Source organism: Pelmatolapia mariae, linkage group LG20 (genome assembly GCF_036321145.2).
Source record: "Pelmatolapia mariae isolate MD_Pm_ZW linkage group LG20, Pm_UMD_F_2, whole genome shotgun sequence".
In the NCBI taxonomy this organism is placed as follows: Eukaryota; Metazoa; Chordata; class Actinopteri; order Cichliformes; family Cichlidae; genus Pelmatolapia; species Pelmatolapia mariae.
The window spans coordinates 23,614,648-23,634,297 of record NC_086244.1 but is presented as its reverse complement, the minus strand read 5'-3'; the positions used below and the strand labels follow the sequence as shown (position 1 = coordinate 23,634,297).

General features: G+C 39.9%; 2 protein-coding genes across 2 annotated transcripts; both read left to right on the top strand.

The window, feature by feature from the left end:
• Positions 1 to 3,102: 3,102 nt before the first annotated feature.
• On the top strand, positions 3,103 to 9,353 carry rab5if (RAB5 interacting factor). Its single transcript, XM_063464067.1, has 4 exons — positions 3,103 to 3,394; positions 4,775 to 4,878; positions 4,999 to 5,128; positions 7,907 to 9,353. The coding sequence occupies exons 1-4, from the start codon at positions 3,287 to 3,289 to the stop codon at positions 7,946 to 7,948; spliced, it is 384 nt and encodes a 127-aa protein (XP_063320137.1). The 5' UTR covers positions 3,103 to 3,286; the 3' UTR covers positions 7,949 to 9,353.
• Positions 9,354 to 11,204: 1,851 nt separating this feature from the next.
• dhx35 (DEAH-box helicase 35) lies at positions 11,205 to 19,411 on the top strand. The gene is made up of 21 exons (XM_063464915.1): positions 11,205 to 11,264; positions 11,662 to 11,789; positions 11,901 to 11,993; positions 12,328 to 12,405; positions 12,552 to 12,656; positions 13,040 to 13,101; positions 13,342 to 13,411; positions 13,541 to 13,600; positions 14,140 to 14,252; positions 14,358 to 14,454; positions 14,578 to 14,736; positions 14,997 to 15,207; positions 15,359 to 15,483; positions 15,731 to 15,785; positions 15,949 to 16,139; positions 16,252 to 16,329; positions 16,439 to 16,568; positions 16,704 to 16,785; positions 16,930 to 17,001; positions 17,118 to 17,229; positions 18,233 to 19,411. The coding sequence occupies exons 1-21, from the start codon at positions 11,225 to 11,227 to the stop codon at positions 18,269 to 18,271; spliced, it is 2,100 nt and encodes a 699-aa protein (XP_063320985.1). The 5' UTR covers positions 11,205 to 11,224; the 3' UTR covers positions 18,272 to 19,411.
• The last annotated feature ends 239 nt before the right edge of the window (positions 19,412 to 19,650 follow it).

Genomic DNA, 19,650 nt, shown 5'->3' with positions numbered 1-19,650 from the left:
TACATTAGTTGTTCAGCTGACATACGTGTAGAGGTATGGAGATGTTTAGGAGAGAGGGCAGTGCACTTGTTGACCACATTGTTTAACACAATCTTGGAGTGTGAGAGGATGCCTGAGTGCGTGAGAAGACGTGTGATGAGACAGATTTTCAAGAATAAGGGTGATGTGCAGAGCTGTAGTAACTACAGAGCTGATGAGCCACAACATGAAGAAATGGTAAAGAGTTGCTGAAGCTAGGTTAAGAAGGTGATCAGTGAGCAGCAGTATGGCTTCATGCTGAGAAAGAGCTCCACAGGTACAATGCTTGCTTTGAGAGTGCTGATGGGGAAGTACAGAGAAGGTCAGAAGGAGCTGCACCACCTTTGTGGATGTAGACAAAACATAAGATAGGGTGCTGAGAGAGGGGCTGTGGTACTGAATGAGGGAGTCAGAACTGGCTGAGAAATACGTGAGGGTGGTGCAGCACACGTATGAGGACAGTGAGACACTGCTATAGTGTTCACAGACAACATTGTGATCTGTAGCGAGAGTAAGGAGCAGGTGGAGGAGAGCCTTGAGAGGTGGAGGTATGCTCTGGAAAAAAGAGGAATGAAATTCAAACAAGATAGAATACTTATGCTAATGAGATAAAGGTGGGTGTAACAGTAATGATGCAAGGATCAGAGGTAGTGAAAGTGAATGAGTTTAAATACAACCACCCAAACTAATACACAGTGCACAGGAGAGGTGAAGAAGAGAGTGCAGGCAGGGTGGAGTGGGTGGAGACAAGACGAGGGGTGATTTGTGACAGAAGGTTTGCAGCAAGAGTGAAAGAGAAGGTTTACAGTATGTTAGTGAGACCTGCTTTGGTGTAGGTTTGAAGATAGTGGCACTGACAACAAGGCAGGAAGAAGAGATGGAGGTGCTAGAGTTGAAGATGCTATGATTTACACTGGGAGTGAGAAGGGAATGGGGTTGGACATGATGAATATGTCAGAGGGACAGCTAAGGTTGAGCTGTTCGGAGACAAAGTTGGAGAAGGCTTGGACATTTCCTGATTAGAAAGAATGGATATAGGATGCAGGATGTGGAGTTCCAGGCTAGAAGAAAAGAGTAAGACCACAAAGAAGATTTGTGGGTGTTGCCTAAGGACGGTAGAGATAGGGTGCAATGCAGGCAAAAGGAGCAGCCAAAAGAACAAGAAGAAGAATAAACAATTTTACACTGATTAATTGATTAATCGAATAAGTCAGTTTAGGTTAAACAATCACGATTACTGTAGTTATCATGGTATACGTTGGGGTTGCTATGAGATATGACTTGAACTCAATGGGGTGAAGCTCAATCAAAACAAATGAAGCCCTCTGCTGGACAGTGTAGAGAAGTACCTCTATGACTGTCAGAGCAGCCAGTGAGAGAAGTAAGCAAGCATCCATTCATCAATTTGTCAGCTAAAAAACTCATATTACATCAGTTATTACAGTTAAGTCACACATTATTTCTGTGATTTCATTTTTTAATCAAAACATATAAATCTTGCAGCCTGCTATTATAAATGCTATTTTAGGAAATCTCTGCATAGGCTATGGATCCCAAACTTTTTATCTAATGACCATTTTTTATGATGTATTATTTATATAACAAGTTGGTGCTAGAGAAGAAAAATCCAGGATTTCACATGAAAAAAACCCCCTCTTGTAATTATTTTGATACCTTGGAGAAGTCCTGACACAGCATGCAGGGAAACACCTTTCTCTGTTTTTATACATGCTCACATCCACTGAAGCGCTTTTGATGTTTTCTCACCACAAGACATGCAGAACACTGTCCTTATTACTATCCCTTAGTTTTGAAATATACTTCAGAGCTGCCACAGTTCTTCAGCAAATCAAGAAAAAGCAGCGGTCTCACAGACCAAATGAAAGGTTGGCTTATTGAGATCAACAGATCAGTTGATTAGTCATTAGGTGCAGCTCCATGAGCTAACATGTGCTATTTGTGGAAGTCTCTGATGTTGAGATCTCTGACTAATTATAGGATTAAGGAAAATAACCATGGAACCTTTTTTATGTAGCTTACATAAAAGGACACCTTTTTGGTCTTTACAGCTGCATGCCAGTAATTTATATACTCTGAATTTTTTGACTTTTTGTAAACATTACAACAGTGATTTTCAAGGAGGCGTATTTGTACTCTGAGGGTACTTCTGCAGTTTCAAAGATCCATCCACCCATTTTCTTCTGCGTATCTGAATTATCCTACACAGGGTATTCCAGACATCCTTTTCCTCAGCCACAATTTTCCATTCCTCCTGGTGGCTTCCAAGGCTTTCCCAGGTCAGACGAGGACTATAATCTCTCTGGGGCGATCGTGGCTCAAGAGTTGGCAGTTCGTCTTGTAATCGGAAGGTTGCCGGTCGCCCAGCTCCGACAGTCTCGGTTGTTGTGTCCTTGGGCAAGACACTTCACCCGTTGCCTACTGGTGGTGCTCAGAGGGCCCGGTGGGGCCAGTGTCCAGCAGCTTACGCCTCTGTCAGTGGGCCCCAGGGCAGCTGTGGCTACAATGTAGCTTGCCATCACCAGTGTGTGAATGGGTGAATGACTGAATGTAGTGTAAAGCGCTTTGGGGTCCTTAGGGACTAAGTAAAGTGCTATACAAATACAGGTCAATTACCATTTAGATTTTTTTTCTGATTTACTTTGAAAATAAAAATGACTGAACCAAGTCACTAAAACCAGATCTGAAAAACCAAAGGAGATAATAAATAAATGGTTGAAAGAATCAGCCCAGAATAATAGCTCAGATTAAGTTATTTAATACTTCTTGTGCTCCAGCGTCTAATTAGTGAGACTTTTACTTGGATAAAAAAAGGGTAATAATAAGATAATTACATATACATTTCTGGATAGCTTATCAATATAGACGGCAGATTTAATTGTAATAGAAATTGAGAAGCTTACTAAATATAATAGACGCCAATATATGTAAGTGTCAGTTTCTGAGTTTCACCATCAGAGGTCGCTGTGGAATTTATAGCGATTCTGAGGGATAGCGGCGCAGAAACGTCGCACTCTCTGATTGGCCGTCGCTGGCTGGGTTCAAACGCTATTACGCATGCTCAGACTCCCTTTTACGGTTAGCTTCTGAAACCTGTCAGCTCAGCGAAGCGTAGATTTTCTTAATACCTTCAAATATTTCCAAGCACTTTCTGCCTCCAGTCGGAGAAGAACAGTGAAATCTACCTGTAGGTATCACCGAGCTTGGAGTGTAACTTTTCCACGTGTGTCGCTGAAAGAAAGCCCAAAGAATGACGAGCATTTCAAAGCGGAAAGAAGAAAGTCATCTAGTGAATGGAGGTGTAAAGCAGTCCACATGGAGCAAAGCCTTCAACAGTAACGCTGTTTGGGAAGAGAAGGTCAGTCAATTTGTCATTTTTTGTTATGTTAGTGCTCTTGTTGTTAGTCGCCTTAAAGTTGTGAAAGCGTGTAATGTGGCAGCCAGCTGGAGCTATGGCTGCGAAGGATTAATCTGGGCTAGCTGTCAGATCTAAAGGGAGCAGAGTTAATCATCTTGGTGATTTAGCCCTACTTTCAGATATTGCTCTTGTTTGTGGTTATTCATAACGAATTTCATTGCCTAATAAATATTGTAAGCCTTTCAAAGTCTGACTGATATATTGGTTGGTCGATAATATCACTGACATGTCCCTATAACATGAGAATTTATTTATGCCACTAAAATGTATTTATTTTAGTGGTATACTCAGTACTGGTTGCAGAACATGTAGCTGAGTGTGTCAACATACAGTGCTGTATAGACAAAGGTAACCGAGTAAATATAAAATGCAGGTTTTAAAAGATGATTTCATTTATTAAAGTGGAAAAAATAATCCCCCCCCCCCCCCCAGGCTATATGTCATAACCTAATAAGAATCTTGACAGTCTGGAAAGGTTTACAAAGCCATTTATAAGGCTTTGGGATGCCGGTGGACTACAGTGAGAGCCGTTATCCACAAATGGAGAGAACCTGTAGTGACCCAGTGGTGAGCCTTCCCAGGAGTGGCTGACACAACTATTCCAAGAGTGCTTTGTTGACTCATCCAGGTGGACACAAAAGAACCCAGAACAACGTCTAAAGAGCTTCTGGCCTCGCTTGCCTCAGTTAAGGACAATGTTCATGATTCCGCAACAAAAGACTGGTCAAAAATCGCATCTATTGGAGAGCTGCTGATTAAAAAGAACACAAAGGACTGTCTCACATCTGCTAAAAAGCATCTTGATGATCCTCATGATTTGTGGGAAAATATTCTCTGAACTGATTAGACAAAAGTTGATTTTTTTTTTTTTTTTTTTTTCCACAAAATCTGTTACAACTGGCATAAAACTAACACGATGCTCACTTGGGTTATGAAACAGGACAATGATCCAAAATGCACCACCAAGCTCACCTCTGAACAGTTAAAATAAACAAAACAAATTGAGCTATTCGGAGGTATGGCCAAGTCGAAGTCTGCGCTCAGATTGAGGTGGTTTAGTATGACCTTAAACGGGCCGTTCGTGCCTGAAAACACTTTATGTGACAGAATTAAAACAATTTTGGAAGGAAGAGTGGGCAAAATGATTAAAAGTGGGCTATCTCTGATTACCTGGATAGGCCTAAAAGGTGGACAGCCTTTCCAACACAAACACACTCCTTTGATAGCATTAAATCAAATAGTGTAGTTATTTCAGCATCTTTATTTACTAGCATTATAACTGAGTCATTCTTTAAATAAAATGTTTGTTTTATTCCACAGGATGAGTTCTTAGATGTGATTTATTGGCTCCGACAAATTATTGCAATTATCCTTGGTGTGATGTGGGGTGTAGCACCACTAAAAGGATTTCTGGGAATAGCCATGTAAGTATTGTGTACAGCTTGTATAAACCTTGCATCTTTCACTGACCCTTTACATATCCTGTTGTACCAAAGGGAACACTGAAAAGCTAACATCTTTGTGTGTTTGTGTGCCCTTTTTAGATTCTGCATTATCAATGCTGGCGTCCTGTATGTATACTTCAGCAGCTTTCAGCAGATCGATGAGGAAGAGTATGGGGGCACGTGGGAACTCACCAAAGAAGGCTTCATGACATCTTTTGCCCTGTTTCTGGTGGGTTTAGTAATGTCTTTCAAAATGTATAAACTGTTGAAGTATAACAAAACTTAGACTTTCAAAATTGGCTAATTTGGTTCCTGGTGTACATGCATGTAAATTCATGTTAGATGTCACATTGGGTTAAGCAAGGGTAGCACATTTGTAGTATGTTAGCAGTTCAAGGATGGCCCATTTACCTCTAGAGAGCTGTGTCAGTGGAGGCAGTGTACAAAGTAGGTGGTGCAGGCACTCTATGGGTTTGTGCTGCTGTTGATCCGTCAGCCAGCCACAGAAATTCATGAAATTCAAACATACAAAGAGCTGAAGTGAAACGGAGTGATAAAAGCAGTGAAAAGCATCCACTGTCTGGGCTTTTCGTGCTGTTTTTATTGATCTTTGAAATCTTTTTTGTGTTTCTTCCATTCCCAATGAACTCAGCTGTCACTTGCTTCCTTATTTCCTCTTTAGTTAGCTCAACAAAGTCTGAAACCCCATTTGGAGATAATGGGTATCATGGCAGTAGTTATTAACTTTCTCTAAGCTGGGCTGTCTACTTCAGACTGTCTGTGCTCATGTAAAACATGGGTGTTGTGTGGGTCACGTGACACTTCTTTCACACAAAATGATCCCTATAAGTGCACTCTACTCCAGTCAGAGACGGCAGAGGATGAGAAATGGTAATTGAAAATCACTAAAAATCACTAGATATATGTATTTTTTGTCTGCTTATTTTGTTGGATTTTGTTGTTTGCCCTTTATCACCTTTCCTCTTCCCCGCTGTTTTTCTTTCCCTCTTTCTTTCTCCCCTTTCTTTTCCCCAGTCAAGTCTGTCCCGTATTTAGCAAAGTGAAAATAAAATAAAAGAAACAATAAAAGGTGAATCAAACAGACCATTACGGCAAGGCTGGGATGGTCCATTTGGTAAAGTAAATCCGTTGGGCATCTTTCTTCGCCTTTAGACAATAATTCTGATGGCAAAAGAACCAAACGGGACAGGCAAAAAAAAAATAAATCACTAAATAACGTAACAGTAAAATGCAAAACTGTTACAAATAGGATGAAAGATTAAATCTTTAGTGCAGTGGCACTTTGGTGTCGCTGGAATTTGTTGAAATGCATAATTGTAAATAAGTGTTCATCAAGCAATTACACTAACAGTCCCTGTAGTTAATTACTTTATCTTATATGATTAATATGTAGCTTGCAAAGACGAGCAATAAATATTTATTCATTAGTGAATAGTTGTTCTTTGTCATCTCGCTATATACAGTGATATGATAAATATTAAAAATAATATTTTATTATAGTTATTATAATAATAATATAATTTAAAAAAACATCATAAATGAACATGTGTGTTTTTATACACGAGGAAGGCGACAGGCTTTTTCCACAGGCCTGTAGGGTGGATTTTTGCTACTGCACATAATTATGTTAAATTCTTTTTAGTTTATTGCTTCTCAAACACAGACGAACGCAGACAGAAGTACTTTTCAATTCTAGACTGCCCCAGGAGAAAGAAAACCACTGTGAGTGAAATGCAGTGAAACTTTAAAAGTTTACAGTTGGTTGATTTTTAGATGAGGACCAGATGTTAAACTGCTGCTACCAAAAACACCGTCACCTTAAACCTCCATGTTCTCTTTTTTTTCTCCCTTTTTTGTTTCCCCCCCTCCCCTCAGTTTTTATTTCATTTACAGATTTTTATGATTCATAAAATTTCAGCTCTTTGTCTAAAGCTTTTTAATTGTTTTCTTCTTATAGTATTTGATATTAATTTTCACCCTACTCTCTGACATGTTAGTTGATCAATGAAACAAACAAAAAAACCTTCCAAATGCCAAGGAAGAAAATCCAGAGAAATATGTGCTCCTTAATAGGAATGTTGTTGTTTTGTTTTGTTTTTTTCTCTAAATGCATTGTGAGATGTAGTTAAGGTGGTTTTGTAGATGTTTTTCTGTTTTTGAAGAGCAAAAACCCCAAACAAACAAACAAAAAATACCACCTCACTGAATTAGGTCCTTTTTAGATTAAATATCTGGCACTGTGGCTCTGAGTACAGACACTCAGGAGTGTAGCTTGATGTTGATGGTTGTTTGAATTCTCTAAAATATTTGCATGTCCGACATCTGACAGCAGATTCATACGTGTGTGTAGAAACCACAGTTTTGCAGGCAGGGCACAGGGCAATGATGTGCTATTTATAGTTTCTCATATACCAAGCACATGATATTCTTTCAAATGGTCCAAAGCAGGTGACTGCGTCACAAATATAGTAAAGCTTCAATATGGAAACAAAGATTCTCATCCAACTTCATTGTGATATTCCCCCAGGCATGCAGTAAATCCAAACGTGTTTACAAAGAGCAAGTTTCTGTTAAAATTCAATCCAAATTTGTGATGGTGTTCTTTCTCACAGTAATACGTTTTAATTCAGTGTATTAAGCCTCACAGCCCAGCAGGACGTTTGGTTTGGAAAAGAAGAGAGAATATGTGCTGAGAACCATTACTAGAAAATTTTGGTGTGTCGCCAAAGTGCTTGCTCATAGGGGGTCATGTGATTGTTGGGTTTTTCTCTGTATGTATTATTGTAGGGTATACCTTACAACATAAATACATGTTCTTGTGAGAGATGAATATGATACAGTGTGAAGGTACCAGAAGTCCTGTATTACATCAGTGTTTTTAAGGCTATCTGATGGTTTTCTTCAGCTCAGTTTGAAATTTGTCAGGTCTGAGGCCCATGCTTTGATTGTCAATGTAATCACATCTTTTTCTCTCTCTCTTGATCAGGTGGTGTGGATAATCTTTTACACAGCTCTACATTTTGACTGAGGAGGAATCTGTAAGACACTAAAAACATTGAACATTTCTGCTAAAGTAAATTGTCAAGATACAAGAACTCAGTGGTATGGGATTATCAGTGCTACTACATAAAGTATGACTTCTCAGTGTGCAGTGCATCATGGGAATTGTCTTTGGAAGATCCAGGAAGAACACAGCAATGAAAATGTTCAAATACTGTACTTTTTTTTTTTTTTTTTTTTTTTTTCTGAGAGTTTCTATTGAAGGCATATTTGATTCGTTCATTTCCTTCAACACTTGTCTGGTAAAACACTAAAGGCACAGGAAACCATTTGGTTGAATCTGTATCAATTTTTGTAAACAGTAGCTTGATGAGCGACATGAACATCGATTTCAGAGTGAAGCGGAAACGAATAGCGAGCACGGTCACTGTTCTCGCGGGTTATTGCTCACGGGCTGGTCAGTCAGGTGACAGGTGCAGGACAGTAAAAACAGCGTGTCATCATTTGGTCGAGAGGGTTCAATCAGTCCACGGTTGAATGTTAAATGTCTCCCTTTATTTCAGGGACAAAAATCCACCATACCGGATGAACAGAAGTACTAGTAAAAGATTCAATCTGTGGCTTCACTGTTAATCCCCCAATCTACCTTATGTATATTTGTCTCTTTCTTTTTTCTTTTTTTAAGATCTTAGCTGCCTTAAAGTACAGCATATTACAGCTTACTGTTATGGTTACCAGCTACAGTATATGTATGTCTGTATTTTGAAGGCTGGAGTTATCTGTTTTCTTGTGAAATAGAACTCCATTTTTTTTCCCCCTCAAGTGGATATAAACCTTCAATTTCTTATTATTTCTAAAGATCTGCTGTCAAATTTAATGAATGTGAAAATTGTAGCTGGAGTCTAACTTTTAATATTGAAATAAATGCTGGTTGTAAGAGCGTGTATTGGCTAATATCCTATCTCAGTGTCACTAGTGTCAATGTGCTGCAGGAACAGATAACTATCAAATTTATCTCTCCATACATGTTCCTCAATGGAAAAAGTGAGGAAACTTGCATGTTGTGGTCATATGCAATTCACAGATTTAAGTCAAACCTGATCTGTTAGAATTATTTAAACTTAATGTCTTTCTCATACGTAGCTTCCAGATCAAAGTCTTAGTTCTTGTGTTGAAATTAATTTAAACTTGTCTGTAAAATGTCTGCATTGTCCCCTTTCTTAAATCCAGCTTGTATTATGCAGATTTATTTGTATTTATGCCTTGTTTGATTAAACATTTTTCAGTATTTTATCATGAAGAACTTAAAAGCAGTTCATGCAAAGTTAATGCAATGGTACTGTTATATTAGATATGCAGCTGGTGTTTGAAAGGTTTGTATTTTCTGATCAAAATTTTGGGAATCATTAAACATGGGCTTTATTTGGCCTCCATTTTCAAAGAGGTGGTCTCTTGTTTATTGAATCTCAATTTAAAAAGTGATTGAATGAAAACTGAAACTGTCATTGGAAGAATATTTGTGAGTGTTTACTGTGACTGTTTTGTATGTAAAGTTGCGAGTGGTAGTGGCGAACTGTTCACGAATTTTTAGTTACCTGCGGTGTCTGGAAGAGGTCGAACAGCAGGTAGGCAGGATGAGATCAGTCTTTTACAATGTTTGGGCTCTGTGTAAAGGTAGCGTGTGTTCAACGTTAAAGAGGCCGCCAGTGATTTTTTTTTTTTTTTTTTGGCCGGTCTGGGGATGACCTTCTGTAGCAGCCAGCATCTCACACTGTGAGGCAGCATGTTAACACACTGTCTATTGTGGAATGGTAAAAGGTCACCAGCAGCTTTTCCTTAATGATTCCCAGGCAGTGCAAATATTGCCATGCCATGGTGTTGATGGCTCAGGAGAGATTGTCTGTTATGTTGCTTCCCAGGAAGCCACATGAAAGATGAATGCTGTGGACTGTTTCCACACTGTCTAAACTTGGTACCGTTTAAGACCAAGATCTCAGCTTCTGGACTCATCTCCCCCTCTGTGGGGATGTGATGGAACAGGGAGATTCATATCATGGAGGTGCAAGAATATTATAGCTACTTAAAATAAACTTTAAAAAAAAATTAGATGTAAAAAAAAAAAAAAAAAAAAATTAAAATAAATACTAGACTTTTGAAAACAAAGCTAACAAAGCATTTTGTGTACTGATTTTCCTCAATCTTGCCCTACAATATACTTTCTTTCAAGTCTTTTTATTAGACAAAGGTTTCAGTGCAATGTAATATACAAAGTACCTCACAATTTTCATTGTCTGGTTGCCCTACAATATACATCGCATACATCAGGGGTGGGGGAACCCCAGGCCTCAAGGGACGGTGTCTTGTAGGTTTTAGATGTCCTTGATCCAACACAGCTGATTTAAATGGCTAAATTACCTCCTCAACATGTCTAGAAGTTCTCGAGAGTCCTAGTAATGAACTAATCACTTGATTCAGGCATGTTGACCTAGGGTGATATGTAAAACCTGCAGGACACCGGCCCTTGAGGCCTTGAGTTCCCCACCCCGGACATACATTAATAATGAAAAAGACTAGAACTAACACTGAAACTAATAAAACTAAATTAAAGCTAAAAATTTCCAAAAAGTAAACTGAACAACTGAGCTGTACATCACACGCCCTACGATGTCTCAATGATGCCATAAAGTTTCACAAAATCACACTCTACATGAATTCTGTGTTAACATGCTGCCTGCATCATCAGTTCTGTTCCAATCATATGGCTAAAGACAATCAAACACACCATTTTAGTATATAATGCTTCAAGGTCATAGGAAAAAACTTTAGTTTCTATTGGATCATCTCCAAACTTTAAAGAAATTAATTGGGTGACATGAGCACTTTCTTTGTTTGAGCTTTTAAAACATTATTTCAATACAATATTATATGACTTCACAATGACACAAAGTGACACTGGATTTCCAAGTTAACAATGCTGGCATCAGCATAAAAGAACAAAGCTTTTAAACAACCTTCCCGTTTAGGGGGTTTATCTTGTTGAACCCGTGCCATGAAGGGGGTTCAGAAGCCAAAAGGGCTCCAAACTGGTACTACCAAGATGTACCTAAAAAATGTCTAGTGTGCGTATATATTTAACTGTAGTATTTATGACGTATGTAATTAACAGCTTGAAAAGTCAACGTAAACTTCCCCTTGCACCTGTTTTTGAACGAGCTGACATCGTTCATAAAAACGAAGGAAACAGAGCTTGTGACGTCATCCCCCGGCTATGCAAAGGGGGGTGATATGTGACGTAGAAGCCAAGATGGCGGCTCCCCTCTCCACGATGAAATTTTGGAAGCCGGGTAAGTAGGAATAAAAGAGGACAGATTAGCTTGTTGGTGGTTTGTTCGGGTTTGTATTTGTTAGCGTGAGCTGCTAACGTCGACCAGCGAGTCTCGGTGCGGCTGCAGCGGCGTTCACGGCAGCTGCGTGATTTCTGCAGCCCGCGCAGATCAGCTCGGTTTAACTGCGCGGAATCAAACTATAACCTGCCAGAGGAAAACAGACACACGCACTGTGGAGCAGGGTACAATAACACACATGATGGAGTTTGTGTGCGCTGAAACCTTTCTGTTATCGTTCTGCCATGACATGTTCATTGCACCAAATCAAATCCTCCTAAATCCCTTTTTCCTCAGCCTGCCTGCGTTTAAATAAAATATCTTATCTTCTCCTCCTTCACCATCTGCTCTGCTTCAGGCTCTGAGGCACCGGGGATCTCAGAGGAGCGGGAGCTGAACTCAGAGACCACCGGCTCCCCCATCATCTTCAACCCCCACACCGCACTCTCCATAGAGAAGCAGCGACAGAAACTCCCCGTTTTTAAGGTTTTTAAACCGCTTTTGCACCTGCTCTAATGTTACAGGGTTATTTTGTGATCCCCTGTGCTTGTTGTTAAATTGTTCATTAAGTGCTTCTCGTTACTGCTGCCCCTCCAGCACAGAAACAACATCTTGTACTTGGTTGAGAGCTTCCAGACTGTAATCATAGTCGGTGAGACTGGATGTGGGAAGACGACACAGATACCTCAGGTTAGTGTGATTTACTCCATGCAACATTTATGGCGACGCTAAAAAATGAATGAAAAAGAACAGTTTTCTTGCATTTATGATAGCAGTCAGGAAAAAAAGGGGGGGGGGGGGGTACCTTCAAAGTCATGCCGCAGTGACTCACACCTTTTCATGTGGATTAACTCCCACAGCGGTTTAACATGACCTTGTTTTTTGGTGCTTAGTAGCCTCTTTTGAAAGCAAGTGTTTGGACCACATCAGCTAGAATGTAATTTATGCACAGTCCACTTTTCATGCTTTGTACTTCCCTCCTTTTTTGGATCTACCTTCTCTTTTTTCATGTGATTTTCGTCAGTACCTGCTGGAGGCTGGCTGGGCAGCGGAGGGGAAGGTGATTGGAGTGACACAGCCTCGACGTGTGGCTGCTATCTCTGTAAGAACCCCACTGATCTCCTCTTATTGCACGGCTCCTTCACTGTTTGCCAATGTCATTCCCTTCACAGCAGTTCAGCTCACACCGAAGGGCACACACATTCCTTAAACTCTGTATTTTCGTCCCTCTTTGTTTCCTGCTGATAGGTAGCTAACCGTGTGGCAGAGGAGAGAGGGGCCCTGCTGGGCCATGAGGTGGGCTACACTATTAGATTCGATGACTGTTCTGATCCCCACGCTACGAGGATCAAGGTATTTGCTTGTCAGACGTGTTTGTGGCCTTAGCGATAAGCGTTTTACATGTGTGGTTGTATGAAAGCCCAGTTCTGTTTGTGTGGGGGGGGGAAAAATGGTTTTAGAGGTCGTATTTGAGAAAACCAACTTGGACTTATCATCAGATGTGAATGTTTCTCAATATTTTAAGAGGCTAAGTAGGGATCAGCCTCAGCAATACTAGTCCTAACACTAATATGTCATTATTTGGGAAAAAATATCTCATAATCTAAAGATAAGAAACCTTGTTTTCAAGAAAGTGTGTGGCTGTGATTACTGGCTCTTTGTAATCCGTTGGCAGAAATTTCTGTGAATCTCTCTGTAAATGTCCTTCAGTGCTTAACTGCACCTGTGTGCTTCAGTTTCTAACAGATGGCATGCTGGTGCGAGAGATGATGTCTGATCCTCTTCTGAAAAAGTACAGGTACATGATTGCAATAGAGCCATTAAGCAGTCCCTTTTCTCTGCATGGCAAATACGTTACTAGGGAGGCAGCATGTACAAAACCAGGACACAGAGCTGTCATGATGCTGGCCTGTGATCTTCACACTGAGATATCTGTTAAAAATCCTAACTCTTACATGTAAAGTTGTTTTTGTTATAAAGTATTAATTAATGTTTACTTTTTTGCAACTAATGTTCTTCATTGTACCCTCACCCAAAGTGTGTTGATGCTAGACGAGGCGCACGAGAGGACCCTCTATACAGACATAGCGATTGGTCTGCTAAAGAAGGTAATGCCCGCTGAAACAAATCTAAATTTTACGTTAATGCCACTTGTTAATTTACAGCCGTTTAAGTAGGAGAGAAATTTGTGGCTCATTCCTCTGACTTTCAGCCGTTTCTCTCCGATTTTTCGGCAGATTCAGAAGAAGCGACGAGACCTGAGGCTGATTGTGGCCTCTGCCACTCTTGATGCCAAGGTGACTGAATCATTAAGATGAGCAGATATGCTTGATTAGACAGAAAAGATAAACAAAAGACCGACAGAGGGAAAGCTGATGTCAGGTCAGATCACGTTGTACTGACATCTGCGATACCCTGATGATAGAAAGACACAATCAGGCCACGATTGTGCTAAGCATTACCCGAGTCAGCTGAAATGTCATATCAGATATGTACTGTACTTTCAGTTTAAAAAGGCTTTTATCTACACGTGCCATGTTTTTCAGCTAAACGGCGCTGGAAGTTGTGAACTTTCTCAAATGTCAGAGTGAGGGCAACAACTGTTTCTTTGGTTTGGTTAAAGTGAATTACACATTAAATTCAGTTTTAAATGTAACCCTTGTTTAATGTGTTAAATCTTTGCCAAGCCTGCCAGCTGTGGAGGCAGTGTAGTTGGCTTCTTTAATGTTAATGCAATTATAATGCCTCAATTCAAACGTGAAAAAAAATCAACTAGTGGTTAAAAATGCTTTATTAATGTCCATTTTATTAATTGAAATATGAATATTATGTGAAGAAATTCCATGACTTCTTCAACCTGAATGAGTCCGGCGATCCGAGCAAAGACACCTGTGGAATTCTGACAGTAGAGGGACGCTCTTACCCGGTGGATATCTTCTACACCGTCAGGTAAGCAACACACAGAATCCAAACTGAGCAAATAGTCTGTTATTTTTGCATATTCCTTTTTGTTGTTGTTTTTTTTTTCCTGAGGTATGTTTGGTTTGCTTTCAGTCCTGTCCCAGATTATGTGAAAGCTACGGTGGAGACTGTGCTCAAGATTCACGAGACTGAGGATGATGGAGATGTCCTGGCTTTTCTCACTGGGCAGGTTAGGAGCCATATAATTTACTGACCTAGGTTTTATTCGACATCAGTGTGAAAACAGTAAAAACCAAATCATCCCATATACCAGGTTTCTTAATGGTTTCGATTGTTTTCTTTTTCACCTTAGGAGGAGGTGGAGAAGGTGGTGTCCCTGCTGCAGGATCAGGCCAGGACTCTGTCACGGTACGGCATGAAGAAGCACCTGAGAATTTTGCCCATGTATTCTGGTCTTCCTTACGCCGATCAGATGAAGGTCTTTGAGCGGGTGCCCTCTTCTGTTCGCAAGGTAAAACTCTTGTTTTTGTGTGTTTATATGGACAAACCTAGAAGTCCAAGATGCAAGTCAAGCCAAAAAGGTAGCCGGATAATCATATCAACATTTTTAGTTAATGGATGAAATAACTGCCACTTTTGGCATATATTAAAAATCTTTTACTGTTATGATGAATTTCTTGTAACGACAGAAATAATACAGACTGGTGACATATGAGCCAGCACAAGCAAATAAACCTTTAGTAACACAATATCATTTCATTTTTCTTCCAGGTTGTGGTGGCCACTAATATAGCTGAGACCTCCATCACTATAAATGGAATCGTATTTGTCATTGACTGTGCGTTTGTGAAGCTGCGAGCCTATAATCCTCGCACTGCCATTGAATCGCTGGTGGTCACGCCCATCTCCAAGGCTTCAGCCAGTCAGAGGGCGGGGAGAGCTGGACGCAACCGACCTGGGAAATGCTTTCGACTGTACACAGGTATGTGTGAACCTCCAGCCATATGATACACGCAATGAACACATTTTTATTTACATTTTTGTTCATTATAACTCGCTTTCCCTCTCTTTTCTTGTCTGCATGATTCCCTGTCCTCTCCCTGTCCACTTTATCGCTGCTGTTCCTTTGTCAGAGGAGGACTTTGAGAAACTGCCTGCTTCCACTGTGCCAGAGATGCAGCGCTCCAATTTGGCTCCTGTCATCTTGCAGCTCAAAGCGTTGGGCATTGACAACGTGCTGCGGTTCAGCTTTCTCTCTGTGAGTGGCTCGCTTTGAATCCACAGAGTAGCTGTGATGTGTTCACCCACTGTGAAAGGAATCGTAGTTTATATTTTTATTAGAAAGAGAAATGTGCCAAAAATGTGCATAGCAACTATAAAATGAATGCAGTTTGTGTTTTTAAAGATGTCATGGCCTCCTAAGAGTGCTAATTACCACTCCATTGTGTCTTTTAGAGTAAATATTGTGCTTAAAATTGCCTTTATTTTTTATTATGATTTATTAGCCTCCTCCAGCTCAGACTATGGTTCAGGCACTGGAGCTTCTCTACGCTCTGGGAGGTAAGAAACAAGGTCCTAAAACATTATGTGAAATAGTGGAAAAGCAAAGTTTGTCCTTCAACTATAGGACTAGCTTTCAAAATCCTGCACTCACAAGCTTCTTCGAGGTAAAATGTCCTCGTGCAAAATGCAGACTCGTCGCTAATTTTGTGTCTCTTGGCAGGTTTGGATCATTATGGCCGTTTGACTGATCCCATGGGTGTGCGGATGGCAGAGTTTCCCCTCAGCCCCATGTTTGCTAAGATGCTCCTAGAGTCGGGAAACTTTGGGTGCTCCAAAGAGATTGTTACCATAGCAGCAATGATGCAGATTCAGAATATATTTGTCGTGCCACCCAATCAGAAGAAAGCTGCTGTAAGTGGAAACCGGCCCTCAGACGGAGCATGTTGTATTTTTAGCAGAAATGCTAAGTCAGCAAAATAATTATCCTATTTATTTATTTATTTTTTGCTATCTCTGCCTGCAGGCCCGCGAGCACAGGAAGTTTGCAGTTGCAGAAGGAGACCACCTCACCATGCTGAATGTGTATGAAGCATTCATTAAGGTATAGTTGTGAGCGCACGTATGCACATTCCTCAGACTGTGACCACGAACTTTGCCAAAGCCCGGAGTAAAGTCAACTCTGACCTTGCGTTTTTACTTCTTTCCGGCAGCACCAGAAGAGCTCCCAGTGGTGTCAGGAGCATTTTCTCAACTACAAGGGTCTGCTGCGAGCTGTGACTGTACGAGAGCAGCTCCGGCGCCTCATGAACAAGTTTAAAGTGCCGCGGACTTCCAGTGAAGGTATGCGTTTTCTTTCTGGGCTTGTACCAGCCGAGTACACACATTCAGTCCAAGACACATTCCGACTTGTTAGGCACGAAGTCTCCTGTTTTTAAGCTGTTTCACTTTAATCTTCTTGATGTGTGTCTCGCACAGGTGATCCAGATGTGATCTTGAAGTGCATTGTCTCTGGATTTTTTGCTAATGCAGCTCGCATTCACCATTCTGGTTCCTACCGGTAAGGACAAACGTCTGTCACTTTATTAGATGTCTCAGTTTTCCCACCAGTGGAGTTTTAACAGTTTTCATGGTTTTTTTTGTTTTTGTTTTTGTTTTTACAAAAACCACTTGGTGCACTCCGTCATTCTTTTTCTTTTACAAGGACTTTACGAGATGATCGTGAGCTTCACATCCACCCAAACTCTGTGCTGTACGGAGAGAAACCTCCAAAGTGGTCAGTGTTCATTCTTTGCAGAGAACTGAAATGCCTAAATGTTTCTAAAAGCATCTTGTATTTGGACGTGTATGAAAGAAACATGCTGTAAACATTTCTGTGTTGCATTCTTTCAGGGTTGTCTTCAATGAAGTGGTGCAGACATCAAAATACTACATGCGTGACGTGACTGCTGTTGAGTCCTCTTGGCTGGTTGAGTTGGCCCCTCACTTTTACAAGCAAGCCAAGGTATGTCAAACAATTAAAGCTGACTTACTCCAGCTTATTATTTGTTATTAATCTCAAATATATATTGTGCAATAATTGTTGTGTTTTGTTTATAATCTCAGTTCCAAAAGAGTTGTGATGCTGTGTAAAAATGTAAATAAAAATGATGCGCAAATCTCGCAAACCCATATTTTATTCACAATAGAACATAGGAAATATCAAATGTTTAAACAGTGGCTCATTTCGAATTTGTTGGCAGTAACGTGTCTCAAAAAAACTGGGATGGGGTAACAAAAAGCTGGAAAAGTAAGGGGTATTGAAAAGAAATGGCTGGTGGAATATTTTGCAACTAATTAAGTGAACTGGGACTGTGCCTAGAAATTGTAGAGTTTCAGAATAATGGTCTTCAACATAAAATTGCAAATAATTTGATTCATCATCATCCATAGTACAAACGATTCTGTAGAACACAACTGTTAATCTTGACGTAGCATTTTCAGTGGGAGAAACATTTAGTCGCTCATCTAAGTGACTTCTATTCAATTTTATTTGTACAGCGCCAAATCACAACAACAGGCGTTTTATATTGTAAGATAGATCCTACAACCCAACAATCATATGACCCCCTATGACAATCATATTACTCAACAATCCATCCAAAGTCCAGCAGCTGGTCCCCTCAGCTCGTAGATGGTTACATACTATTGTTAAAAGCAGAGGGGATGCCACGCAGTGGTAAATATGGGCTCTTTCTAACTTTTCTCAGACATGTTGGTGCTATGACATTCAAAACAACCCTTTTTTTTCTTAAGAAAAAAACTTTTTTTTTATTTCTACGTTCCATCTGATTTGAAGAAAGATGTGAAAATCACTGCATTTTGTTTTTATTTACATTTTACATAGTTTAACAACTTATTTGGAATTTGGGGTTGTATGTAGACAGTGTGTGAACAAGCTCACAGCTTCTGTATTTTTTTTTTTGTTTGTTTTTTTATTATTATTATTATTTTTTTGTGTCTTTTAGCATGGCTCGCTGGCCAGCAAGAGATCCAGGGTCCTCTAAATCTCATCACTTCACCACGATAAAAGAGGAAGAATAATTTACCACTGTGCCCCTTCTCCATTTCACTGTATATAAAGATGTAATATATATATATGTATATTTATTGTCCACCTGCACAACCCCATCTACACTATGTGGCCATGCTACACTGGGATTAAGCGGTATAATTTAAATGTTGATGTAAACATTTCGAACTTGCTCCATTTGAAAGTGTCTCAGTTTTGGCTGTGCTGTAGTGTATATTCAGTCTATGAGAGTAAATGCTAATGAATGTGAAATGAGTCTAGGCTGTGCCTGACTCGGTGTCCATTCTGGGACGTTCATGTAGTTCATTCATATATGTGTGTGTGTGTATATATATAATCATCGCAGGCTCAGGTCCAGGGAAGGGCTTCGGTGCCACAGGCCTGTCCACACCTGGTCCCAGGCTGCATTTTTTTTTTTTTTTTTTTTTTTTGAAGTGCTATATTTTGTTTCCTGTTGCCGATGGATGATAGAAGACCCTGGTCTGTGAGGACGTGCCCTTTAAGAGCATGTTTTTGTTTGTTTGTAGTTATTTTGCTTTCCCAATAAACTGGGTGCCTTTTATGTTTAAATTAGTTTACTTAACCTCAGATTTAATTTTGATGTCTTATAAATTTCTTTTCCTTCATACAGAATGTAGTGGTATATATTTCCAACACATTTACAGCATACCAAAATTCAGTCAACCTGAGATCCTCCAATACTGATACTGTGAAGGGATAGCATTACTTTTGGATCCTTGTTTTACACTCTTACCGCTCGACTACAGTATAGCTCAGACATAGTGGCCTTGTCACCACTTTGTGCCAGTTTATTTTGACAGTGTGTTTTGCATTTCATTTTGAAATGTAATTGTAGATGTAAGGGGAAAAAATTACACCCAAACATTGTAAACAAAAAGCTGTGAAACTAAATCAAATGAAGTGCCATTTGTTCCTGCGATGACGTAAAGTGCATCCAAAGCCTCAAAGGACACTGTAGCAAACATCTGACTTCAGACATTAGAACTGCTTTCTTCTTATGGTTTCATAGTTTTAACAAGGCCGTTTGTTTGTTTCTGTGTCCATCAGTATTGTCTAAGCAGCTGTTTAGTAAAAGCGTTTTTTTTAAATTCCACATGTATGGATTCATGAGTTTGTCTTTTTGTTTTCCTTCAGAGGTGTTTGGCCCTGAAAGCTTCAGTGAGCTGTATAATAAAGGTTTTGATATTATACTCTGCTGGGATCAAACCAGTACAGTTACTCCTGCCACCAAATTTTACATCTGCATGCCTGTTTTTTTTTTTTTTTTTCTCTCTTCTTTTTTTAAGTTATAACTGTAGATGCAAACAAAACAAAACACCAAACAGTAGGTAG